The 27,856-nt window shown below is 44.3% G+C and overlaps 1 protein-coding gene across 5 annotated transcripts in view; it reads left to right on the top strand.

Moving 5' to 3' along the window:
- The window catches only part of OTOA (otoancorin), a 74,076-nt gene that overhangs the window by 17,980 nt on the left and 28,240 nt on the right, over nucleotides 1–27,856 (top strand). For all 5 annotated transcript variants that reach the window (XM_075899481.2, XM_075899476.2, XM_075899480.2 and 2 more), the window contains 11 exons: nucleotides 2,907–3,030; nucleotides 3,971–4,186; nucleotides 5,581–5,748; nucleotides 6,066–6,206; nucleotides 7,141–7,199; nucleotides 8,542–8,659; nucleotides 9,136–9,209; nucleotides 12,179–12,314; nucleotides 14,768–14,958; nucleotides 17,509–17,602; nucleotides 18,666–18,795. In XM_075899481.2, coding sequence (XP_075755596.2) covers nucleotides 2,907–3,030; nucleotides 3,971–4,186; nucleotides 5,581–5,748; nucleotides 6,066–6,206; nucleotides 7,141–7,199; nucleotides 8,542–8,659; nucleotides 9,136–9,209; nucleotides 12,179–12,314; nucleotides 14,768–14,958; nucleotides 17,509–17,602; nucleotides 18,666–18,795 — 1,451 coding nt within the window. The remainder of the gene's footprint in view (nucleotides 1–2,906; nucleotides 3,031–3,970; nucleotides 4,187–5,580; nucleotides 5,749–6,065; nucleotides 6,207–7,140; nucleotides 7,200–8,541; nucleotides 8,660–9,135; nucleotides 9,210–12,178; nucleotides 12,315–14,767; nucleotides 14,959–17,508; nucleotides 17,603–18,665; nucleotides 18,796–27,856) is intronic.

Raw genomic sequence — 27,856 nt, forward strand, 5'->3', positions numbered from 1 at the left:
CCAAAGACACCACTATCTGGAGTTGTTTGCAGCCCCTGAGGCATTTCCTTGGACTTTCTCAAATATATAAAGACTACTCTTTATGCCTCCAATTCTTTTCTCATTTCACCAGAAGATCTCTATTCTCTCAGTAGAGGCCCATCATATATATTTCTGTGTCAGAAATGAGGAAAATAAACCTCACAAATAGTTTTCCTATGTATGCAATTCTTACAAATTGGAGGAGTGTCACTCTCCAAAGTTCTTAATATATCTCATTTTTACAATACCCTTATTTTGTGTTATGCATTTAAATTCTATTAATGATTTAAAGTCCTCTTTTAAGAAGTAATATTATTGATTGTTGCTAATCCCAAGGGAAATTAGGAGCCTTTGCTGGCTATGCAGTAATGTGTCAGATGGTAACTACACTCTGGTCTGGCAACATCTGTGATCTTTCATTAGCGAGTCCTGGTCCACTGCGGAGGGTCGGGGGGCTGGGAGCCCAGTGATGCAGGGGTGTGTGTGATGTGCTTCCCAGCTAGGTTGAGGGGGTAAGGGGAACATGCGTTCAGCTCGGCTGGGCTGGGGCAGTGGGTGGGAGCTGGGAAGCTGGTAGCACACCTCAGCTGCTGGCCAGGGCCAGGGCCAGGGCCAGGGCCAGGGCCAGGGCCAGGAAAGAGCTGGGAAGCCTGGTGCATGGCTCCACTTGGCTGAGGGGGGGGTGTGGGAAATGGTGTATGGCCCAGCTGGGCTGTGAGAGGAATTGGGGTGGGAGACGGGAAGCCGGGGGAAGGGAGAAGGGACCGACAGGGAGGAGGTTAGAAATGACCTCCCCTGGTCTGGCAAAATCCCTCATCCAGGACCAGAAAGGTCCTGAGGGTGACGGACCAGGGAGGTCCAACCAGTATTTGTTATAGAAGTATGATTATAGATCCTTTGTTGATTTGCACATTGGTCTGATAATAATGTCCCATGACTTCTCTTGGGCCACTAAAACACAGGGATGTTAAATTTTGATTAATCAGCTAATTGAGTAATTGATGGAATTTCCATCGACTACTCTGTTAGTTGATAAGGGGGAGCTGGCGTGCTCGCTATCCTGTGCCTCTGCCTTTTAAATGTAGTAAGAGCCGCTCATGGGAAGTATAGGGACAGCACATGCACTTGTTCCCCGCATGCTGGATCTGACAGGGAGGTTTGGGTCTTTCTCCACCTGCTCCTCCCCCCTGCAGGAAGCCAGCGCTGGTGTTCCAATCTTGCAGGGTGCTGTAAGGCTGTAGCGCCAGCATTGGCTTCCTGCTGTGGGGGCAGTAGTGGGGAAGGGCTGAGTTGGGGCTCCAGAAGAGTTATATCTGGCTCCCTAGTGATCCATTCTTGGCTTGCAAGCCATAAATTGCTGACCTTTGGATTACAGTAAGTAAAATTGACTGAACCCATCTGCACTGAAGACTTTTAGCAAGTTTGTGACTAAGCTGAAGCATAACTAGCTGCTGGTGCAGTTCATGTGCATAAACCACATAGCTTAGACACCATTCCTGGTTGCCTATGTTCTGTGTATTGATTCTATCTGTATGCAGGGCTGTAGCACGAATGTCAAGCTGTAGCTGTACTCTCCTGTAGTCCCAACTACATAAATGGGGTTGCTGACAGGCTAGAAGATTAAATATAGGGGTAAGGCCAATATTGTAGCCTTTGCTCATTTGATGACTAATAATTGACTATAAGTGCAGTAGAAGTAGAAAATGCTCAGCAGAGACTGCTGATATTTTACCATTGCTGTGTTCTAACCATCAAGTCAAATGCATCAATGTGGCTGATGTGCATGCATTTGATACACAAAGGTCCTGTCAATCTTACAGCTGAAATCATGTAATCAACGAATGCCTCTGGAAATGGCTGTTCACAGCATGTTTTTCCTAAGCAGTGTGGCCAGATTTTTTTTCCTGCTATGTTATGAAACTCTTCTATAGACTTACCCCGGAGGGTATTGAATGAAATAGTCTATAACAGAGCTTTGTAAAACAATTAAGAAAAAAATCCTTCTTCATCACAGTTACAGAAAACATACTAAATCCCTGCTTGCAGTAACTGTGTTTGAACTTTATTGTGTTCTTAACATAGTTTCAGCTGCCTGGTTGACGAAGCCAGATGGGTATTAGGCATGTAATCCTCAGACATACACTCACTTGTATGCTCTGCCCATGCTGGGAAACAAAGGCATCAAACATCATCTCTGCTTCCCCTGCCTCTGAATATGGTTGTGCAATGAGGGTAATAAGTATAACAAAGCACTGTAAATGACTACGGTCAGTCTATTGGGTATCAGCTCAATTTTCTCACAACTGCTGTTGAACAAATCTACATTCAGTGGAAAAACCTATCCAGTAGTTGATATGGAGCTATGTTAGATGTGAAAAGTGGTGGATTTTTATTTATGTAGAATTAAAATTATTAAAAAAAACCTATCCAAGGCTCTAGATGGCCAGCATATTAATTAATTATACAATACAATGAAATCTCTGCAGTATTAAAATAATAATTCCAACAGGAACTCAGCCTGCTCTACCACTACAGAGACTCCTACCCACTCCTGTATCTTAAGTGGGGATTATACCCAAAGTCCTTCCTAAGGAAGCAGATTCCAAAAGTGGAGTCCTTCAAATGAGAGACACAGCATATTGAGTCATAAACCAAAGCTGACAGTAAGCACCTCCCAACTGATTTTAGTATAAGAGTATAAGAGTGCGTATGTCCCAGATAATTCAGGGCTATGGGATTGTAATTCAAGGAGTTGGTGACAACTATTAGCATCAGGAAGCTAGTTAAAAACTATGAGCACAGGAGCTGCACTCATGCTGTGTCTCCCCACCCTGAAAGGAAGGTGTATCTGCAGTTAGCTAACTCATTTCTGGTCTTCCATATAGGTTAGGCTTGTTGGTTTGTTTTTATGACAATATGGAACAAATGGATGCCATTGTGGCAAAGGTTTTACTTCATCAAATGATGAAATGCAATCAGCTGAGAGGCTTCCAGGCTGAGGTCCATAAGGTGTGTATTTGTTCACTTGTGTGTGAACTCTCCTAGCTAATCTGCTTCCTTCCCTCCCTTTCAGGGGTGAAAGTAAATTTAAATGTCTTACAAATACTGTCCTATCACGATCCCCCTCCCCCTTTTAGCCAGGGGGAAGGTTGTGATACAACAATACCTGTAAGAAATTTAAGTACAGGGTGGAGTGGGGGTTGGGGGGTGGCTCAGGGTTGGGATATGAGGGATGCAGAGTTAGGGCTAGAGGTGTGGGGGGTGCAGGAGTCAGGGTTGGGGTGTATGAGGGTCTCAGGACAGGGAGTGGGTTGTGTTTGGGGGTGTAGGAGGCAGGGCTGGGGGTGGGGAATAGAGTATGTGCAGGGGCCCTGAGGCCCAATTACCTTACATGGCTGTGGCCAATGCTGCAGCAGCCTGTCCCCTGTGGTTGGACAAAGGGATGAGCCAGGATTGCCACAGCTATATCGTGGCCAAATCTGTTGCCTCTCCTACTCCCACAATAGCAGGAGGGCTGCTGCCATCCCTTCCTGTGGCCAGAGGGGAGCTAAACCACAGGGCTTGCCCCAGGATTGGAGCCGGGGACAGGCTGTGTGGCCAGTTGAGGACTGGGCCCCAATCAGAGCCTTGTTGCCTGGGCTGCTGGGGCCAGAGCCTGGGCCTGGGCTGCCACCAGCAGAGCCAGGCACAGAGGCCTGCCCCAGGGGCAGGGTGTCTGGGGACAGACAGCGCTGGTCAAGTGAGGGCTAGCGCTGGTCAAGTGAGGCCATCTGTGGCTCTGTTTCAAGATTTCTGAGAAGTGGGTTCTTGCTAAGTGCTTGCTTCTGGTGCTGATGGTTAGTTAGAAAACCCCTGCTAGTATTTGGGTGACAATGGAAATTAGATGTTGGCAAACCTCCCTGCTTTTAAACACCACCTCATGCTCTGCATCTGTCTTTTCTTGATGTAGCTCAAAGCTCAGCTCCTAGACATTGCCATGCAAAACCAGACATTGAATGATACCCTTGGGTCTCTGTCTGATGCCGTGGTTGGATTGTCTTCAACTCAGCTGGACTCTTTGTCACCTGAAGCAGTGCATAATGCTATTTCAACATTAAACCAAGTCTCTGGATGGGCAAAAAGCCAAATTATGATTTTATCCAGCAAATACCTTACTTATGAAAAGGTACATTTGGGATTTCTCTGATAAAACCTGAAGACATTTGATAAAAACAAAGTGCAGCAATCTTTTTGTCAACTGGAACTGTTAATTTTGTAAAGTTTGGAATCTATAGAGTTTTACTGTATTTTCTTAGTACAAGATTTCTGTAATGATGCCATTGATCGAACTGGTCAGAAAATTCCGTTTAAGTAAATAGGAAAATATAGTGCCTACAATATAACTGGACTAGCGCTGTCAATTAGTGGACATTAAAGCCTGCAATTAACACAGGGCAGAATTAACCGTTAAAAAAATTAACTCGCATTAATCGCAGAGGTCGGCAAACCAGCATGATTAGAGACCGTCTCTGGTAAGGTGCAGTCATGCAAACTGCCACCAGAGGGCTTACAGAAAAATGAAGCAGCCAGAAGGGAGGGGGAAAAACTGAAGATGTGGTTCCAGCTCCAAAGGAGAAGTAAACAAGAAAAGTAAAGAACTTGACACCCGTTCCTCTCCCCTCCCAGGTGACCATATTTTTTAAAATAAACCATCCAGGGGTTGCCCAAGCTGTTCCCCCTTCCTCAGCAGGGCTCACCCAAACAACCCTCTCTTTGCCTCCTGGGGTTGGGACTGACCCTCTGCCCACATGTGATTCTGGGTCTGTCCCCCCTCCCAAATTCTGCACTGCCTATGATGGGATCTACCCCCACTCCTGCCCAGGGGCTGACCCCTCCCCTGAGCTTGGGGGCTGACCCCCCCACACATGAGCCCTATGCCGCCTGCAGTTGGGGGTTGAGCCCCCCCCAAACTCTGCACTGCCCATGGCTGAGTCTACCTCCCTCTGGCCCTGTGCCACCTGCAGCTGTGGCTGAGCTAAATTGATTATATAGAAGAATTTAAGTTCAGCTTTCATGTCAGAATTTACACTACAATACTTCAGTGAGGTGAACTGAATTTTTTTTTCAGTGTAAATGTTTTGTAATAAAAAATAAATCTAAAGTGAGCACTATATACTTTGTATTCTGTGTTTTAATTGAAATAAATATATTAGAAGATGTAGAAGACATCCAAAAATATTTAAATCGATACTGTGCCTATTATTGTTTTACAGTGCGATTAATCACAATTAATTTTTTTAATCACTTGACAGCCCTAAACTAGACATAGAAAGAATGTGCAGTTTCAAGTCCACAATTTTACTTGTAGTTCTGAATTGCTGCCACAATTAGCTGAACTTTAAGACTTTTTTAAACTATTGCTGGAGATTCTACATTTCAAAGAATAGGCTGTTGAAAGGTGAATTTTACACAAATATATCACACATCTATTATTAATGGTTCTTAAATTTTACTTTGAAGATTTCTGCTATAACATGAATTGCAAAACTCCCCATTTTATTTCCTTTGCTCTCTCTATAGGTTTTATCATTTTATAATATTAGTCAAATGGGTGCTTTGGTGACAGGAATTAGTGCTCAATCATTCTACAACATGAACCCAAAGGAGCTCTCTCAAGTTATTAGAGGCACCTTATCCCAGTATGCTTCTGATTTATCGCCTGCACAACAACAAGGTATCCTCAGTAAGGTAATAGTAAATTCTTAACCCCTCTCCCTCTGCACCAAAATACAATGACCTTATATGCAGAACATGCTTTTTTAAAAAAATTCTCTCAATTACATGAGGATTTTGGCTGAATTGTTGACTGAAATAATTACCTCCTATTTGTATTCTGTTTTCCTTTCAAGCACCATATACACTTTAAAAGTTATGTATTTTACCCTCTGTTAATTTTAATTAATGAACTCTAACTCTTTACCTGCAGCCTTTTAAGGAATATTACATTTAATAATCTAGAAATAAACTCTTAAATCCCACATGCTGACTTTTTTCTTCTTTATTAGATGCTTACATCTAGAGATCTTTCTTCAGCAGTCACAGATATACAAGGAGCTTTTTTTAAAGAAGTATCTCTTTCTGATTTATGGAAGGAAACAGGTTTTAACTCTTCAATCATAAAAGAAAAGGAATTAAGAAAAAGCCAGGTAACGAGTAGTTATAGCATTTCCATTTCCACTGTGATTGATACCTATATAAATACAGTGAAACACTTCCAGACCTTTTAAAAACAAATTTTTAAGGGGGTTTCTCTTGTTTAGAATCCCAGGCCATGTTCCTCCAGTAGAAAAAAAAGGCGTCACTACTTTTGTTTTCCCTTCCTACTCCATTTTCAGAAGTGTGATCTGATGCTTACTGAAGAATGTGAAGAGAGTAGAGATAGAGAAGCATAAATTCAGGAGGAGACTGTAGAATACAGGTGGAAAGAAGGAATCAGTTCTAATACGCTTGGGTGATACCCACAACCAAAAGTCTCACTGACTCGGTCAGCATTATAAGGAATTTTTATATAAGAATAAATTGTTCTTTAAGATACTGAGCACAAGACTTGTTAGGATTTTGGCATGTGTTTCTTCTTCGTGCATGTTGTATAATTGCAAGAGGGTAGTTGCCGCAGCAACCAGCAATTCTAAAGGGCCTGGAGCTCCAGGTGCCACTGCTAAATCATCGCCTGAGCACTGCACAGTGCACTCGGGGCAGGTCTAAAGTCTGGGGAGGGGCTGCATCAAGGTGTGCTCCTGGCGGTGCAGGGGCCCTGGCCCTGCCCCTGCCCCTTCAACCGAGACCCCACCCCCTTCTGAGAGTACCCCTCCACCTTGCCCAGGGACCAGCGTGGTTATCAGCTCCCCCATTAATTGCCACTTGCATTGGAAACCAATCCTGTGGTCTATACATTGAGGTATCATGATCACTGTCTAACGTACATGCCATCACTTAAGTCAGTGACAAAGACTGTGAATAGGGATTGCAGGTCTGTGGCCTCACAATCATGTTCACAGCCTTTAAAATTCATAAGAAAGTATTTGCTTGAGCTATCATACAAATTACCCAGGATGCACTGTCATGTATTTTTAATTTCAGGCCTTGTTTCTGTATGACTTATTGTCTAAGAAAACAACAGTTCCTGCTGACCTCTTAAGGTATGAATACTTGCTTTGCTGTTTCACACCCACTGAAGAATGGCAGTGAAGCAACATTCTTCTATAACTTGCAAAATATTTTACCTTTATATAGCACTTTTCAGCTCATGGGACTCCAAAGTTCCTTAATCTTTCTCATAAAGAGGAGCTTTAAATATATATGAAAAGACACCCAAAGATCTTGATCAACATTTTTCAGTTTAGGCTCAGCTCTATTTGCTGATGATTTAAAGATTCATTCTCTTCTACTCAGCGCTGATTAGGCCTCGATTGGAGTATTGTGTTCAAGTTCTGGTAATCACATTTCAGGAAAGATGTGGATAAATTGGAGAAGGTCCAGAGAAGAGTAACAAGAATGATTAAATATCTAGAAAACATGGCCTATAAGGGAAGACTGAAAGAATTGGGTTTGTTGAGTTTGGAAAAGAGAAGACTGAGAGGGGACATGATAGCAGCTTTCAAGTACCAAAAAGGGTGGTACAAGAAGAAAGGAGAAAAAATATTCTCCTTAATCTCTGATGATAGGACAAGAAGCAATGGGCTTAAACTGCAGCAAGGGAGATTTTGGTTGGACATTAGGAAAAACTTGTCAGGGTGGTTAAACACTGGAATAAATTGCCTAGGGAGGTTGTGGAATCTCCATCATTGGAGATATTTAAGAGCAGATTAGATAGACATCTGTCAAGGATGATCTAGATGGTGCTTGGTCCTACCATAAGGTCAGGGGACTGGACTTGATGACCTCTTAAGGTCCCTTCCAGTTCTAGTATTCTATGATTTACGATAAGAGTCTTTGAAGAGTCTTTGAACTGGATTGTGGCATATAGACATAGCTTCTTGATGAAGGAGAAGTAGAAATCCAGCCATCCTGGCAAGAACTCTGGAAAGCACTGTACCTGCAGTAGCCACAATGCTTCCCTGAGTTTGAGCACTAGAGAGGCATAGCTGTTGTGGCACCTTTGAAGCTGTAGTATCCATTGTTCCTGGCCACCTCTGCTGACCGGTGTGGGACCATGGTTCTTCTCCCTATCCCCAATATAGAAGATAGTGACACCAGTCCTATAAAGTTTTCCAAAGCAGAGATTTTCAATGCTACCTGGGGATTTTCATTAATGGAAATTGGGTGTCTAAATTTTCCGGGTAGCTTCCAGTTCTAGTAATCTGTGATTATCAGAGAAGGCCACAAATAGGCAGGGGGTGGGGACAAAGGCAGGGGCGGAGTAGACGGTGTCCAGAAGAGATTCTTTCTTGCTATTTGGTCTGTAGAATGAAAGAGGTGACTATTCTCTGCTGTGGGTCATGCTAAAAAATTCATGGGATCATGTGTTGTTCTCTTTATCAGTATAGGGCAGTTGGTGAAAGGAGTAACATGCCAGCAGATTGACCTTATGAGCACCGACTCTTTTCTAAATAATTTCAGATTCTTTGAAAAGAATCTGCAGTTGCTTTCTCCATATCAGGTAAAACTGGAAACATAATAGCGTGTGCGTGTATATGTATGGTTTTCTGTATACATAGTCTAATACACAAACCGTAGGTGGATTACAGTAGGATGAATTCATAATTTTTTTTCAGTGAATTTCAAATCCTGTGTTAATTGTCCATTAACAGATTCAATTTTCACTAGTTCATGTGCTATTCAAGAATTAATCGGAGAATAATTTCTGGTGTTCATTCTTGATTAGTAATTAATTCATGAGTAATCTATTTAAAACTGATACAAACCCTAATATCACCCAAACATGGGCCTTTTCATCTCTGGCACTCAAGAAGAGAAAGCTACAAACAACTCTGTAGAAATTGTGAGCATGAGAAAACGCTCTGAAGATAGGCATAATTTTACATGTGCTAATTTTAAAAATGTAATAAATAAACCATATCTTCATTCTTCCTCAGAATTCGTAAGTGCCTAAGATTTTAAATATTTCGTTTCCAGGTTAACTGTTTGGCTTGGAAATTTTGGAAAGAGTCCAACACATCTATCCCTCCCTTCCTCTTATCAGTACTTCCGTAAGTTCCTCTTGTAATATGCATGGCAGTATGTTCCATTTAATCCTCATCAGCTTTTTTTTACTTAACTCTTTTACCACCAGAGAAATGGATAATTCAAGCAAATGATAGTTTTATATGTAAGTTACTGGTTCCAGCCAAATCAGTATCAACCAAGTTACCATTTGATGTATGGTCAGTGATTTGTATGAAATACGTCAATTTTAATGGTTCCAGTCACCTCATTAGACCATCGCACTTGGAATTTATTGAAACATGTAGAATTTATAAAGACTGAATTGCCTTTTTTCCCTTTTCAAGTGGTCTCTTTCCAGGCAGGACTGAGGCACAGTGACAGGGTATTTTGTGGAAAGCTTTCGTTCTACCAGATCTGTAAATGAACAGAGGACTTAATTTTCAAGGCCTTTCAGTTCATCACCTTTTATAATTGACAAATTTCATGATTTTTTTTGTTGTTGTTTAAAGATACAGCTATTTTGTGATTGCCTAGCTTACCAAGTAAAGCTGGAGGAGCGGAGTGTAGTCAGTATGCCTCATGGAAACATTTGAAAATGATGTTTTTAAATTGAAATGGAGTTTTGTAACAATTTTTAAAAATATTTTTTAACTTTTCAAAACATTTCCTGCTGGGAACTCTCATTCTCTTTGTGGGTGTTGGGAAAAGGGGGGTGAAAATGTCAGTGGTTCATTTCTCCCTTCCTTCACCCTGCCTATGCAACTTTTATTAAAAAATATAATTTCTGAGTTAAATATATATTTTTTTGGTTGAAAGAAGGTTTTCTAGCAGGGAAAAACCTTTTGATAGAAATATTTGGATAAAGTCTCCTACCAGCCATGTCTGACAGAGACTCCCTTATGCTGCATTTTCTTCTGTTCCATCAAAATCATCTGATATATGCTGATGCTCTTGACTTCACAGTCACTGAGAGCACAGAAACATTTGGAGAGCCTGACTGGCATAGCTTTGGGATTTGATTCAATTCTAAAAGGCTGTCTGCCACTCGGATGGAAAACCACGTAACTTCGGTTTCATTTGGCAGCCCTTTTTTAGACCGTTGTAAATGAGACACATGTTCCAAAAATTTCTTATCAGTAATTCACCCACTGCATCTTGACTCAGTAGAGAGATGAGAAATGCTCCTCTCCATGGTAAATTTTTGAAGCTATATTTACTTTACAGTCCTTTAAAACTTGCCAACTGTTTTTGTGTTAACTGTTTACAAGAATGTTTTTTTTCCCTATAAAATATTCTGTTAATTTAGCTGTGTTGGTCATGCCTGCATTGGTAGTGCTGCTACTTGCATTTTATTTTATAGAATAAATTAAAACTATATTTGAGGAGTTCCTTTGAAAAAGATGACTTTGGAATGTATTCTGACTTTTTCATAATAGTTATTATGTAGAAAAGATTCTTAGCCCAGTTGTCTAGAAATAGCACAGAACACTGCCGACTGGATGTTGTTTGGTTTTTGCTCCAGCATAGGGAGAGTCTGGGAGCACTGCAGACTAGTGGTTCTCAAACCTTTCTCTGGGACCAGTCAGTGATGAGCAATTTGAGTCTCTAGGAGTATCATACACTACTGACAGTGTGATAGTGACAGGCTTGCTTTGCGCTCTACCATTCCCTCTGGCCAACCCAGAAATTTTTCAGATCCCTCATCCATTCTTTTAGGCTACGTCTACATTGGCCGCCTATTACGGAATAGGCATGCTAATGTAGAACTTTGGAAGAGGCAAATGTGCGGGGGATTTAAATATCCCCCGCGGCATTTGCATTTTCATGGCCGCCGCTTTTTTCCGGCTTGGAGATAAGCCGGTGAAAAGCGTCCAGACTGGCACGATCCTCTGGAATAAAGCCCTATTCCAGAGGATCTCTTATTCCTACTTGCAATAAGAGGAATAAGAGATCCTCCAGAATAGGGCTTTATTCCGGAGGATCGCGCCAGTCTGGACGCTTTTCTCCGGCTTATCTCCAAGCTGGAAAAAAGCGGCGGCCATGAAAATGCAAATGCCGCGGGGGATATTTAAATCCCCCGCGCATTTGCCTCTTCCAAAGTTCTACATTAGCATGCCTATTCCGTAATAGGCGGCCAATGTAGACACAGCCTTAGAGTATATAATGGAAAACTGGTAAAGAGAGCTTCCGTTGCAGAAATGTCCATAACTTTTATATTCACAGATTCGTCTTGCCAATTTCTAAATAAAATAAACAGGGAAATAAGTCATTGGACTTCAGCAACTCTCATTCCCTTTGGGATACAGAATGTCTGCCGTGCAATTAGACATCTGCAGCTACCCATGGTGGCTGACTTGAGCTGACCAGGAAAAGTTCACATGGTGACTTGGAGGCACATGCACCTTGAAAATTCCCTTTTATAAGTTAACAGTACATTAATCCCCTATTCTTTGTTTCTTGTTGACAAGAAGGCCGATATTTGAGTTATGGGGAGGGATTTTTGTTAAAGTAAATGTTCACAAGTACAGTGAACCTGCATCTAGACTTTGAGGAGAGGCTTCCAAAATACCTACAGGGATTAATTTACATTATGGAATAATGAGCTGCAGAAATTCAGTTCAGGATGAGATGCTGGCCTGTACAGATATGTACACACACAACTATTTTTGTGACCTTTCTTATGTTACTGAGGTAACCCCTCAAATGTTAGTGCTATAATGAGACAGCGGTCTAAGCTATAATGTTCAAATTGTGATCCAAACTTCTCCAAAGTTCATGAGTGTTTAAATCCAGGAGTTTGGTTTGGCCCATTCTAGAGAGCGGAACCAACCACCAAGTACAGATAAGATCTGAACTTCCTCAGTGTTGTGGAGAGAACCTATCTAGGAAGCTCAAATTCCACTCTAGGTTTAATCAAAATATTTCAAAAGAACCTACAACAATACGCCAAATCTTTACAGTGCTAAAGTCTAGCTTTACAACTAAGAATTGTTTTGTTTAATTCTGTCTCTAGTGCTCAGTATCTGGAATCCATTTCAGGCACTTTGTGTGTCCCTTTCCTGGTAAGTCTGGGGAAGACTGAACTAGATCTTCTGATTCCAAATCTGCATAAAAAGAATGCAGTCCTGCAGAAAGTACAAGAGTGTCTGGTAAGCATGATACTTTTCTTCTGGGTGGGGAAAAGGGGCAAGAAAACAAAAGCCACATCTGCAGTTACTCTAAATTGTGATGGCTTCTGCCTCACCAGGTAAAATAAGTGCTACTTTAACATTGCATAGGAAGTTCTGCATTGTGGCTTTGTCAGGTTTGTGGTTTTCACTATAATGCGATAGTTGTAATTTCCTATTATCTTTAATGTTATAATCCCAGGAATTGATGGAAACAACCATATTGAGACATGTTGGGACAAATGGTATGGCCTAACCATGTTATAATACTGTTTGTTCTTGTCTGTACTGGAATTTTTTAGGAAATTTCCTGTGGTGCAGCTTTATCTGTGACAGCAATTGTGGTAGAGCTAGAGTAGACATGACTCAGGGATAGTCCTGTAGACCTCAGGGTTAGATTATACAATGGTATATAGAGTCCAGCGGCTGTTCTATGCTAGTGCTTCCATCACTGCTAGCACTAAAGGTGGAAGATTTCTTGGAAATTCTTAGTATTGGATAACAAGTGGATAGAAAATAAATATTATAACCATTATAGAGAACCATGTGTTATCCTAGGCTTTCTTCCTGGTTTAAACATTGTTATCTATAATAAGATCTTATTGTTTCCTTGTGCTCTACCATCTGGTTTATCCTCCTGTTTTCTCTTGTTTTAGGCTTAGATTGCAAGCTGTTTCGGGCAGGGACTATCTTTTAATTCTGTGTTTGTACAGTGCCTAGCACAATGGGGTCCTGGGACATGACTGGACGTCCTAGACCCTACCACAATACAAGTAATTGTGAATAGCAATAACATCTTGGGGGAGTTGGATTTTTGTCCAATTCATTAGGAATGGGATATATGTTATAACAAGGCTAGGTCACAACTATCCCATAAATCATATTTATGCTTTCTTAGCTTTGTAGCATAGTAAGAACCTTTCTGACTCACACAGGTAAGGACTTCAGAATTGGGTCCATGTTTACATGTCCTGAAAGAGAAGCATTTATATTTAAGGAGTAAGCTAAATTACCTTGTAGAAATTCCCTTGGAACAAGCATGAGGGCTCCACTCTAGTCTTAGAACCAAGATAGTACAAAATATGCAAACCCCAGTGACAGATACTGGCTTAGCAGCCTGCCAGTTTGTTAAAAATGAAGGTCAGATAGCTGTGAAGGGCCAAAAATTCCTGCAACTCCCTAGTTTTTCAGAGTTGTTTTCGATATGGCTCAGGCAGATTATTGCTCATGCTGCTTTATAGTTTAAAGCTGTTTAGCTCAACAAATAAAATGCCATCATTCTGACGTAAAGCAAAATAAACCCTATATTTTCTGCTTGTTCCTCTCTGCTGTCACTATTTTTTTTTCTTGGAAGGATTATCAGTATCTATTAAGCTGTGTGTTTGTCTAGACTGTATGTATACTTACGTTCTCTGCATCCCAATTATTTTTTTGATCTCCAGCCAAGATATAAACATTTCTTAAAAGTTGTATTCAATCTCCTGAATGGCCATAGTGGTCTCATGAAAAGCCATTGCCGCATGCATTGAGTTGGTGAGAACAGCACAAGCTTGGAAAGTTTTTGCATTGAGAAACATACCCTGTTTCTCCAACCTTTGCTAATCCTGAGCAGCTGTACGAGGCACAGGATGTTCCACAGGAAGAGGGAAATGGATGGTCTTTTCTCCCAGCATGCAGATTTGCATCAGCACTGTTCTGTGACTGCTGCTGTAAACTTTGAGGCTGTTGCATTCCTGCTGTATGGGAGAAATTGGTTGGGGTTGATCCCTTACCCCCACCTGCTGCCCCGTGGTGATTTAAAAGGGCCCACGCCCCTGCCACCACCGGCAGCAAAGTGGGGCTTGAGCAGCTTCCTGACAGCTTCACACGCAGCTGCTGACACATCTCTGTGGTCCCTGGGTAGGGTTGTGTGTGTATCTCTCCACTCTGTCCCCACTCCCACTCCGAGCACTCCTGTGATCAGTGGGAGCTGCAAGGGTGGTGCCTGTCAGCAGCAGTGCAAGAGACTCCCCCGTCTCTCCCATCTAGCAACCGCTGCTAGAGGAGTGTGCCCCTGGTAAGCATGGCACCTCCACCCCCTATTTCCTCCACACTCTTTCCAGACCCCAAATTTCCTCCCAGAGCTTGCACTCGCACTCCTGGCCCCATCCCAGAGCCTGCATCCGGCACCAGAGTCCTTCCCAGAGCATGCATTCTAGACCTCCTCCTGAACCCAAACTCCCTCCCAGAGCCCCCATCCCTCCTCCACACAAACTCCCTCTCAGAGCCTTAGGCAGGTGTGGGGGACTTGGATCCCTTCTGGGCAGCACCAACACTTCTACAAACCGGCCACCCTGGGCTGAATATATTGAGGTACTGTTTAGCTGTGCAGTAGAATACTTGTTATTAAATCTGCTAACCAAGTAAATACATCAATTTTGGCCTCTTTGTTTCAGAATGGTTCCATTGGTGATGAATATGACGTGGACATACTTGGAAATCTAATCTGCCATTTACCTCCAGCAATTATACGCGATGGAATATCCCTACGGGCCATGGCAATAGCCCTTCACCAATTCAGATTCTGCCGGCAGCTCAGCCATGAACAGAAGACTGAAATTAAATACAAACTTACTGAGTTACATGGGTAAGATATTAGACATGCAGTTTTGCTTTTGCTGGGGTTAATCTGTATAAAACTCACCATATGCTTTGTCCAACCCAAGCCCCATTTAAAAAATCCTAACCGTATATAATTGAAATTGCAAGGCCCTGCATTCAACCGATGACATTTCTCTTTGTTTGGCTGTAACACCGTAACTTTTGAATGCTGCATCAGTTTCAACTTTTCAGAGAATGTTATAGTAACCCATGGGTAGAACTCTACTGATTTGTGGAGGGAGAGTGGAAAATTGGATGGGGGAAATGGAAGGTCCAGAGAGGCCCTGTCATTTGTTCATCAGATCCCTAGCTTCATGCAGTGTTGGAATTGTAAAAATCAAAATTGTTGATGCCACCTATTGATGTCTTTGTAGCATAACAAGACTCCTGCTCATCTCTGCTTATCCTCCCAGTAGAGTTTATAGTTGAACATTTTGACATCCTGAATGACTTTCCTCCTGGACATAAAGGAGAAAAATAAAAAAAGATTGGAGAAGGAAGGAGCACACAGAGCCCCAGAATGGGAGAGAGGCACAGGGCTCCTGACATGGGCGAAATGGGGTTTCACACAGGGCCCTTGACATGAGATGCGAGGAAGGGGGTGGGAGACAGACAGATTCCTGGCAGGGGGAGAGTGGAAGACCTTAGTATGGGAGGAAGGAGGGAATGGGGGTGCATATTGTCATCTCCTAGCATTGTGGGCGAACGGGGAAACTTACTATAGAGGGACAGGAGAATTGAGGCGGGGCACACAAAATTCCTGTTATGAGAAAGAAGTGGGGAAGCCTCAGTCCCATATGCCAGAGTGGGATGGAAGAGTAGCACACCGAGAACTTGGGGGTGAGGAATAGAACGGTGGGATGCAAGGAGCCTCATCTGTGTTTGCCATTTAGCACAGTCTAAAGAAGCAACAAAGTGTGAGCCCCACCAGTGTTAATTCATAAGTGTCAATCTAGAAGACTAATTGGAACCCAACACGTATATCAGTTATGCAAAGAAAACTACCCCAAATCCCCATATTATAGAAATACAAATTGCTCCTTTGGGTTCTCTTGTTCCCTTCTTCCCATGGAAGAATCTCATGTTTGAAGACCGAGCCTGAACACAAAGTCGCTGCTCCTTAGTCATCACTTAGCTAAAGTTCTCGGCCAATGGGATCTGTGGGAAGCAGTGTCCCGATCTGTGTCATGTCCTGCAGCTTCCATTTTCCAAAAACGGCAACCCGCAGCCAATGGAAGATGCAAGTGGCCATACCCACAGACAGAGGTACAGGCAGTCCCTGGGTTACGTACAAGATAGGGACTGTAGGTTTGTTCTTAAGTTTAATCTGTATGTAAGTCGGAACTGGCATCCAGATTCAGCCACTGCTGAAACTGACCGCCAGTTCTGACTTACTTACAGATTCAACTTAAGAACCCCAAGCTTCCCCAAGTCAGCTGCTGCTGAAACTGATGAGCGCTGATTCCAGGAAGCCTGGGGCAGAGCAACTCTGCCTCGGGCTTCCTGTAGTCAGCGCTGGTCAGTTTCAGCAGCGGCTGACTTGGGGACGTCTGGGGCAGAGCAGCTGGGGTGCTGCTGGGTTGCTCCAGTAGCACTGCTCCTCGGCGCTACTGGACCAACCCAGCAGCACCCCAGCTGCTCTGCCCCAGGCATCCTGATTCAGCCACTGCTGAAACTGACCAGCAGCGGCTGAATCAGGACCTGGGGCAGAGCAGCTGGGGTGCTGCCGGGTTGGTCCAGTAGTGCCCAGAGTGGGTGCTGCAGGACCAATCCGCAGCGCCCCAGCTGCTCTGCTCCAGGGTCCAAAACAAAAGCCTGGTCTGCTGGGGGGGGCACACTATCCGCACCCCCCCCCCCAGCAGACCAGGGACACGGGGAGCAGAGCGGCAGCGGGGTGCCGCGCCTCTGAGGCTTTGCTCTGGCAAAGTCTCAGAGGCGCGGGACCCCCCCCCCCGCGGCTGCGGCTTCAGTCCCGGTGCCTGTGGTCTGCTGGGGACCGTCCCCAGCAGACCACAGGCACCGGGTCTCAAGCGGCAGCAGCGGGCGGGTTCCCGCGCTTTTGAGGCTTTGCTCTGGCAAAGCCTCAGAAGCGCGGGAACCCGCCCGGTGCCCCTGGTCTGCTGGAGACGGTCTCCAGCAGACAAGGGGCACCGGAGCAGCTTACGAACGGGGCTTTCTCGCCCCGGAGCTCGCAGGTAGCAATCCGCTACCTCGACCTCCGGGGCGAGAAAGCGCCGTTCGTAAGTGCGGATCCGACATAAGTCGGATCCGCGTAAGTCGGGGACTGCCTGTATATAAAGTGCAGGTGGCCTGCCAGGGGCTAACCCTGGCAAACTGCATCTGGCCCACAGGTCACTTATTGCCAAAAATAAATGAAAATGTGATCCAGATGTTAAAAACTGAAACATGACTTTAATAAAGAGCCATCTATCTCAGAGATGGTATAAAACATGCATGCAGATTTAGTGCTATTATGAGGCAGGATGGTATTGCAGACATTTGGTATTTTGTATAATTTTCCAAAAAATTTTCACAGCACCCCAAAGAACTGGACAATTCAAACAACACAGGATGTTGGACCATTCGTTGCTCTTTTGGCAAAAGATGAATTAACTGTCCTTGCTGAAAAGGTATTTTATCATTTTAATTTTTAAGATTCTACCAGATCATTTTAAAGCAATTTAAAATACATGCATTTCAGTACTTAATGGAAATTTAATTCTCCTTGCAACGAACCTTGTCAATATTTTTGCCCAGTCCTGCATTTGTTACTCAGTCAAAACTCTAGGGGTTTAGCCCATAATATAAAGAGTTAACTATGTATGTACATAGATAAGTACACATTGTTATATAGGAAGGGATTATATGTTTTAGGACCTACACACACTCTGTCACGCTTTCAAAGCATCTTAGAGTGTGTTCTCTGCTCCCCCATCATGCTATCCAAATGTGAAGAATTACTTTTCTTGGATTAAAACTTTTCTTAACTCCTTATTAACAATGGGAGCATCCTGTGAGCTATATATGTAGTATAGTTGTAGCCATGTTGGTCCCAGGATATAAGAGGGATACCATGGATGCGGTAATATCTTTTATTAAACCAACTTCTGTTGGTGAGATAAATTTATCCTATAAAAGATATTATCTCAACCACCTTGTGAGGTAATGTATAGGAAGATGATGATTTATACCTTTAGACCTTGGGCTAAGAGCTAGTGTAATATTAGTATAGTTAATATGGAACTATATCCTGCCCTTACAAGTGATGGACTATGTAGTTTATTTTCCAGCACTCATTTTTATAATCTTATTATCTTTATATATCTTTGTAATCTGGTGAATTTATTCTGGAGAAGTTAGTCATGGGTGCAGTCAAAAAGAGGATTCTCTCAAAGGATAAAGTTTAGCCAGAAATCAAACAAGTTGAAAATCAGCAGCAAAAAAAATCTCCCTCCAGCCTTTGGTTCATGTCAGTCATGGGACCATGTAACTGGAGCTTTTCTCAAACCATCCTCCTACTGTCTTCCCTGGAACAGCTGTAACAAAGGAGGGGGATGCTGAGTTGTGATTATCCCCTTGTTCATTGGAGCCTGTGCAATGCTCCTGCTCCTTGTCATATCCTAACTGCTTTGTTTCAAATGAGAGGGGCTAGTTCTGAAAATGTCTTGTTGCTTTTATCTTCCCCTCTTTAAGTTCCCAGATACAATTTTACAAATAGCAAAGATGGCTCAGCCAGCGTCTCTACCTGAAGAGTTTCTGTCTGCTGTATTTGAATCTATTCGCAATTCCAGTACTAGCATTAGAGCAGCTGACCCTACAACTGGTGAGTATTTCACTGGTACTTATCCAATGCCAGTGTGTTGGATTGACAGTGGTGACCTTTTTGACTATGCTAGTGCAACCTGAATGGTCTCTTTGTTTTGTTTTGTTTTATTTTGTTTTGTTGTCAGATGCCATTTTGAGAGGTGGTATAACAAAGCAACATGTTGAGAATTTTAGAAGGGTTTGATCTTTTAGAAACGTGGGAGTCTTTGCTCCATTAACCTGCTTCTCTTTTTAAGGATCAACTAATGAAATACTTTATTCCATTAAAAATATGCTGCTAAACAAGTGCTGAAACATGTCTGGCTGCATACGGATTTTGCATTTTTAGAATTATTTTACTTTGCTTGTGGTATAAATGAAAGTTTCACGAATAGAAAAACTGCAGAAACAAAATGTTGAGTCATGAAATGCTGCCTAGTTAAACCTTTATCAGACATTAGTATATTTGTTGGCTCATCTTCTCTAAATGTGATATCAGCGTCACTATGGTCTAACTGTCTAAACAGACTACATTGGGTATTATAGATGAAAATGAATTTTACATTATGAAAAAAACAAATGTTTCCTTATCAAAATCTCTTGTGCCAAATGAAGTCTATCCCATATATTTATTGTACATACTTTGATTCTTTGTGAGTATATAATTAGATTGTAGCCTCTGACCATTTATATTAAGATCACCCTTTCAATGAGCCAAAGAAAATATTTAAACCATGTAATCTAATGGACTACAAGACATACCTGCTGTTGGGTAGATTTTTTCAAAGGCATAACTCTGCATTAGGCATCCAGTGTTTTCATTGTAAGTTGGGTGCCTACCTGCCTTTCACATGTTTGCAAGCTTCACCCTGGGTTCTTTGTTTAATATAGTATAGGCTCAGCTCTTCACAGATCTCTGTGCTTTGAGACCTTTGAATTTGTGTGGACCCCATTCAAATCTAGTGGAGTGATTTCCAGAGATATGAGGGTATATCTGAGAACAGAACTGGATCCTTATAATACCCATTAGCTCTTATTTAGCACTTTTCATCAGTAGAGCTCAAAAAAATTTACGAGAGAGCAATATATCACTATCTCCATTTTACAGGTAGGGAAACAGGCACAAAACAGTTGAGTGGCTTGCATGAGGTTAGCCAGCAAGCAAGTAGCAAGTCAGAAACAGAACCCAGTCCAGAAGTGCATCTGAGTCTTTTCAGTCAGGTAAACTGTCTCCTTTCATCCACTTCACTGACTTCAGTGAAAACAGTCCAAATTTACAAATTAAACATACTTGTTTCTAAAGCAGTATCTAAACAGCATAACAATTATTGTAGGTTAGATAATCTAAAGACTACCAGTACCTGAACACTACTGTGCAGTATGGATAAAATTCATAACCTCCCTACACAGGTTGTGATTTATGGCATAAAACAAGCTTAAAACAACCCAGAAACAGGCCACAAATTTGAAGTGCAACCTTCTCAACACCAGCTATTCCAGCCTGTCTTTGTGTAATTTAGGACACAGTTTTCAGGTTACTGGGTCACAAGGCCTGTACTGAAGTACCTGTAGAATTTGGAATATTTAAATGAGAAGGCTGAGGGGAGATAGGATTGCTCTCTAAAATACATCAGAGGGTTAATTACCAGGGAAGAAGAGGAGTTATTTAAGTTAAGCACCAATGTGGACACATGAATAAATGGGTATAAACTGGCCATCAAGTAGTTTAGGCTCAAAATTAGGCAAAAGTTTCTAATGGTCAGAAGAGGAACTTTTTGGAATAGTCTTCCAAGGGGAGCAGTAGGGACAAAAAACCTAACTGGCTTCAAGACTGAGCATGATGAGTTTACAGAGTGGGTGGTTTGATGGGACTGCTATGACTGCCACTGGAAAATATCCTCAACTGCTAGTGATGGGACACGAGATGGAGTAGGCTTTTGAGTTATTACAGAGAATTCTTTCCCAGAGGTCTGCCTGGTGCATCTTGTACTCATGCTCAAGGTCTAGCTGATTGCCATGTTTAGAGTCTGGAAGGGATTTTACTCCAGCTCAAATAGGCAAAGAACCTGGGAGTTTTTCACCTTCCTCTGTAGCAAGTGTCTGGGTCATGGGTCACTTACAGGTTTAAGCTCAGGGGTGGGCAAAAAGGCCTCCACAGGCCGGATCCGGCCGCCAAACAGGTGGATCCAGCCTGCAGAGGCCCTGCTGCTCCCCTGCCCCCAGCCTGGGGGCAGGGAAGCACGCGAAGCCTTCTCCACTCTGCCCCAGCCCTGCGAGCAGCGCATGGCGCTTCAAAGCACCGCATGCTCCTGGTAGGGCGGGAGGAGGCTTTGCATGCCCCTCCCGCCCCCAGGTCCTAATTGGCCTAAGAGCAGGGGAGTGAGGGAGGTCTCCTCCCATACCAGGCGCATGGGCATCTTGGGGGAACGTGGGGTGGGGGCATAGGCACTCCCTTACCCCCAGATAAATCATTGTCTGGGGGTGGGGAACCCAAAAATATCGTGACCATGCCCCTTCTGCTCAATGCCCCACCCCTTCCTGTGAGGTCTGGGGCCACTACAAAAATTTCTGAAGTGGCCCCTGGCAAAAAATGATTGCCCATCCCTGTTTAAGCTAGTGCAAATGATCAATTATCTGTAACTTAAAGCGTTTAAACCATGATTTGAGGGCTTCAGTAACTCAGCCAGAAATCAGGAATCTATTATAGGAGTGGATGTGTGAAGTTCTGTGGCCTGCAGTGTGCAGGAGATCAAACGTAGATGATCACAATGGTCCCTTTTGGCTTTAAAGTCTCTGAGTAACATGGCTCCAAAAGCTACTCTGGCTCATACCAGTGGCCTCCTCTGCATTCAAGTGCAACTGAGCCCCCTTCTGCCACCACACTCCCCACCAAAGTCAATCATGATGCTCCAGTGCTGAGGAGACCTTTCTCAACAAGTATGTTTAATTTGGTTGAAGTGGAGACTTTGTGCTGTTGTCAGACACACACAAGAAAGCAAACCTGAATTAATTTTAATGAAGTTATGCAACATATTACACAGTTTATAGTGCATTCACATAGTACGTTTCAGCCAGAAGTGAAGTTTTATGACTCTCATCAGATCAGTTGCCTCACAAGTGCCCCCTTGTGGCCTAAGGTTGCTCTGAAGTCACTTTGCCTCAGTTTCCCTCTTTAAGAGGATTCTTAAACATGCCAAACAAACTCCTGTTAAATTAATCAACACTCCTTCCTGCAGCTGGATATATAACATAAATTTTTCAAAATAAAAGTTCTCACATCCCCATCAAGCTTCTGCCCCAGTCTTCCTGCTGGGTGCTGTGCAAGCTTTCCCTGCGTGGAACCCTTTTCCTGACTCTGGGTTATCTGCTGGAGCCTTCTTGCTCTCAGAAGCAACTGTCTCTGTATCTCTTCCAGTGACCCCCCTCTTGCAGCTCTGAGTAACATGGATCCAAAAGCTACTCTGGCTCATCCCAGTGGCCTGCTCTGCATTCAAGGGCAACTGAGCCCCCTTCTGCCACCACACTCCTCACCAAAGTCAATCATGATGCTCCAGTGCTGAGACCTTTCTCAACAAGTATGTTTAATTTGGTTGAAGTGGAGACTTTGAGCTCTCATCACACACACACAAGAAAGCAAACCTGCTTCTTAAAGGATTCAGGTGTGTCTACTTTGTTACTACAGGTTGGACCTCCTTTGTCTGTAACCCTCAGGACCTGATTGGTTCCAGACCAGGGGAGGTCAAGGGTCCCTCCCGGCCATCAGCTCCACTCCTGGGTGCCAGCCCTAGCCAGTGAGCTCCACTCACAGCCCAGGCTGGGGCTGTGCTCCCTGCTGCCATCCCTGCTGCCTCTAGTCACTGCTGGGCCTGCGCTGACCCCACTGCCTCCAGCCCCGGGGCTACACTCCCAGCTGTGCCAGCCCCACTGAGCTGGCCCTGCTGCTGCCAGCCCTGACTGGGGCTGCGCTCCCCACTGCCGAACTGCGCTGTGCTCCTGGCCTCTGGTCCTGCTGCCACTGGCCCGGAGTGTGCTTCTGACCCTGGCTGCCCCCACTCTCAGCCAGGCTGTCTGATCCAGCAATACCCATGGTCCAACCAAACCCTGGATGTTACCAGACCAGAGAGTACCAGAGAGTACCAGAGAGTACTAGAGGTTCAGCCTAGCCACATGCCTCTCGCTATTAAAGGGGGAAGCCACCCTGTTACAGTGATTAATTTCTTAATCCCTGAAAAACAGGATTATTCTTGAAACATCTGCAGGATTGCACTGATCTAACATTGTTCCTCAAATTTCATGCTAATGGACCCAGTGGTTGTCTTTCAGAATATCCAGTTGTGAGTTTCATATCAACAATAATACTTAGCACTGTAAGTAAGGATTTATTAATCTGTATTTTTAATAATATTATTTTAAATAAAAATGAGCATCCTAAAACCACTTTTTAGAAAGGGCAGATTTTCAGCAGAGATTAAGTGATTTACCCAAGGTCTCACAGTGAAGCAGTGGTAATGTTGGGACTAAAAGTCAGGTATTCTAGCTCAGAGTCCTGAAATGCTATTGTGTGTATTCACATCTAAGCATTTTCAAATATCTGCCCCATTCATACCCGATCAGAGTGAAATCTGATTATAGCAACAAGAATGAAATGGCATCACACACAGGAAATGCTGCCAGGATTGCAATGAATACTTCCATCTGTGAATTTGCCAGAGGAGCCGGTATGTTACAAAAAAAATGAACACCTGAAGGGCATTTTTTCCAGGAACCAAAAATATTAGGTTTTCATTGGCAAGGGCATGGAACTGTATTGTCTCTGCATGGGCAACATTTACATCAGAAAAGTTGACCTTTTGCAGTGGAGGAAAGTTAAACAGTCTAGCTTTAACAGGGGCCAATTTCAACTATGGACAAAGGGAAAGCAATGATGTTGGCTGGTATAGCTGAAGCCAAGTTTTTCTGTTTGTCCACAGATTCATCCCTCTCAGGCTGTGTCCAGACTCCATGCCTCCGTCGACGGAGGCATGTAGATTAGCCAGATCGGAAGAGGGAAATGAAGCTGCGATTAAAATAATCGCGGCTTCATTTAAATTTAAATGGCTGCCCCGATCTGCCGATCAGCTGTTTGTCGGCAGATCGGGAGAGTCTGGACGCGATGCCCCGACAAAGAAGCCTTTCTTCATCGACACAGGTAAGCCTCGTGAAACCAGGTTTACCTGTGTCGATGAAGAAAGGCTTCTTTGTCGGGGCATCGCGTCCAGACTCTCCCGATCTGCCGACAAACAGCTGATCGGCAGATCGGGGCAGCCATTTAAATTTAAATGAAGCCGCGATTATTTTAATCGCAGCTTCATTTCCCTCTTCCGATCTGGCTAATCTACATGCCTCCGTCGACGGAGGCATGGAGTCTGGACACAGCCTCAGTGTTCTACCAACTGCTGCAGTTTTATTTGATTCAAATAAATCTTTCCTCTGATTCCTTTCAAAGTACACAGCTATTTTGTGCATCCATGTTTTTAATTTGTTTTGTCCACGGAAGCTTAGCTCAGAGTCAGCATCTGTGGCATTCTTCTTTTTACTAGTGATGGCCAAATCTGAAGATATTCAGAGTGTTGGTAGATAATGATTGAACAATCATTTCCTAAATTAGGGACAGGAGAGTGGCTAATAAGAGATGATATAATGCTAAGATCTCCCTTGCATTATTATCAGGGAGATAAAGCCTATAGATACCTAGGTTTGTCAAAATGAACAATGGAAAAGAAAAAGAATCAGATGTTTTACCAATGTAGCTTGGCAGACCAAACATTTCTATTGTAACTAAGCATCCCTTTCTGGGTTTTCCTAATTCTTAGTATTTTAACAACATGTTTGACAAAAAATGAGTAGTGCATTTCTCTCTCTCATTTAAGTTCTGAAAACCAATCTCCTTGCCTCATTTAAATGTCAGGCAAAGCTTACAGTCATACAACTGACAGCATCTTCAAACTGAAAGGCCCACTAAGGCCTGCTGCTATATGTACTGTAATAGAATAATCATCTGTATCTCAACAGTCCCGTTTGAACAAAGATACGTTTATTTAGCAGCAATTTGTGTGTGAACAAAAATTCAATACAGCTCTGTGGAAACTTAAATTGAGACCAGACTAAGGAACTTAATTGAGTTCTGACTCAAGTAAGACTCCTACTGAAGTCAGTGGAAGACTTTGTCATCAGAATTTGACTCTTAATAATGTTAGGGTACCATTTTTTTTTAGCAGTGCTTAGGATAGTTAGATGTTTTTGCTAGGTGCTGCATGCAAATTCCATTTTATGTAGGTATTTTTACATAACTGTTTTTAAAAGTTTTTGTGCACCTCCTTTCCTTTCCAGCATGTGCTGCATTCAAGGGCTAGCACAAATGACCAATTACACTGAGGCTAAGTCTAGACTGCAAGTTTCTTTCGACATAAGCTTTTCAGGAAGAAATCTTTCAAAAAGCTTCTTTTGAAAGAGACCATCCCCGTGCAAAAAGCTCAACAAAATAGCGATGTGCTATTTTGAAAGATAGCGTCCACACTGATTGGACGCTATCTCGCATTTAAGGCCAGTTCACCCAGTTCAGGCAGGGCATCGGGTCAGCAGTTGCTTTCGGGTGCTGTTGCCTAAGGCTATCTGAGATGCATGCTTAAAGGGACCTCCCTGGACAGCCATTTCTCAGCTTGTGCTTGCCTACCTCTCCGAGGGACAGCAAAGCATTTGTAGTGCGTGCTCTGGTCCGCTTCAGCACACCACAGGACTCTTTGCCATGGAGACAGAGCTGCCTCTGGACACACGATGGCCCTACACTGCCATGCTGAAGTTTCTGCAGCAGTTTTTGCATGCTGTCTTCATGGCCCTGCATGAGCTCGACTCAGAGCTCATCATTGAGAGCCTCTGCCTGTGTGCAAGAACAACACCATTGCAACCACACCCCATGGTGGAGAGAAGGTTCTGGAGGCTGGGTACAGTTCCGGCTGGTGATGGAGTGGTGGGACAACCAGCAGTGGCTCTATAATTTTCGCATGAGGAAGGAGACATTCATGGAGCTGTGTGCCTGGCTCGCCCCTGCCCTCCATTGACGTGACACCCAGATGCTATGTGCCATCCCCCTGGAGAAGCAGGTCACCATCGCTGTCTGGAAGTGCAACACCAAACAGTTACTAGTCTGTGGCAATCAGTTTGGCATGGGAAGGTCCACCGTTGGGGCCCTCCTCATGGAGGTAAGGCGCACTCAGGCTGCAGTCCCTGGAGGGGGTGTGTGTGGAAATACTGGAAAGGGAGAACCTAGGGAAAAGGTTGGGGGTCCTGCCCCCCCACAGCCCTGGGTGGGCGGGCTTTATAGGGGGTGGCTCCTGGGGTGTTTGTGGGGGTGGAGGGAGAGAGGGCTCGGGGACCTCCCGAGGGCTCATGCACCCCCCTTTGATTCTCTGTTTTGTGTGTTTGTTTGTCTCTTTCTGCAGGTGGTAAGGGCTATAAACACCGTCCTGCTGTGCATGGTCATCTGCCTAGGAGACCTGGACCCCATCGTGGCCCGATTTGCCACCCTAGGCTTCCCCAACTGCGGGGGAGGGGGTGATAGATGGAATCCACATCCCCATCCGTGTCCCAGAACACCGTACCACCCAGTATATCAACCGCATGGAATATTTCTCGATAGTCCTGCATGCCCTGGTCGAGCACCACGGCCAATTCATAGATGTTTTCATTGGCTGGTCAGGGAGGGCGCATGACACTCACGTATTCAGAAACTCCAGCCTCTACCAGAAACTAGAGGCTGGCACATTCTTCCCCCAGATTCTTTCCCCAGTGACACATCATTGTTGAGGACATTGAGATGCCACTGTGCATCGTAGGGGGAACAGCCTACCCTCTCATGCCATAGCTTATGAAACCATATATAGGCCTCCTGGACCCAAGCAGGGACCATTTCAATGCCTGCCTGGGCAGGGCCCCCATCCAGGCGAAATGTACCTTCCACCGCTTGAAGGTGAGGTTTGGGTTTCTCCTGACCCGCTTCATTGTGGGGGAACTCGACATCTCCCAGGTAGCCTCTGCATGCTGTATTCTCTACAACAGTGTGGAGAGTAAGGGGGAGGCCTTCCTTCCGGGGTGGGGGTCAGAGGCCAGCTGGGAGGGACGGGCCTTCAAGCAGCTGCACACAGCTGCCATCCACCAGGCCCATCAACTCGGGGTGTGCATCTGGGAGGCCCTGAGGGAGAGTTTCTCTGAAGGACCCCAGTAACTCTTCCCAGTGTTTCACTAGGGGTCTGTGCCTTGCCCCTCTCTGCGTTTCCCAGAACAACCCCTCCCTTCCCTCCTTCCCTGTACAGTCAATAAATACAACAGTTTGGTGTTCCCAAAAATAATTTTTTTTCTTTTTGGTAAAAATAATGGGATTGTGGGGGGGAGGAGAGGCTCAGAGCTGGGGCTGAGACTGGCGTGTGGTTTGGGTGGTAGTTCCACCTCATGTCCGGGGACTGTGGGGGTGGGGTCCTGGGAGAATAGGGGGATAGGTGGGGTGGGGGACTGGAGCAGGGTCTAGCATAGCTGGGGCTGGGACTGGTGCCGGATAGGTCATCATCTCCTGGATGATGGCACAAATATTGCAGCCCTGCTGCACCAGCTTGGTCCCCATCTGGTCCTGCCATTGTGCGTCACCCCGGACCTTCTAGGCCAGCGTCTTCTGCATGTTCTAGAGGACAGATATGTGCTCCCTCATTAGGTCCTCATGGACCCTCCGGCTCCTGCAGCTCCCCCGAGATCGGGCGGCTGGCTCAACTGGTGATGACTGCCCCACATTCACAGCAGGTCCAGCAGGGAAGAATAAAGAGAGGTGGTCAGTCGTCTATGGAGACACTGTCCCTGAGGCCTTGCCCTCCTCTGTGAGCTGAGAGCAACAGACCTTGGGCCAGAGGATGGTGATGTCCTGGGAGCAAGGCCATGTGTGGCCTGGACAGCGGGCCCTGCCTTACAGAGGCCCACAGGTGCCCAGACCATGCTTTCTGTCCCCTCCCTCCATCCCCCCCGTCCCATGAATAAGCAGGCAAGGGAAGTGTCCAGAC

The sequence above is a fragment of the Pelodiscus sinensis genome, chromosome 15, assembly GCF_052426305.1.
Source record: "Pelodiscus sinensis isolate ZL-2025 chromosome 15, ASM5242630v1, whole genome shotgun sequence".
NCBI classification, from domain to species: Eukaryota; Metazoa; Chordata; order Testudines; family Trionychidae; genus Pelodiscus; species Pelodiscus sinensis.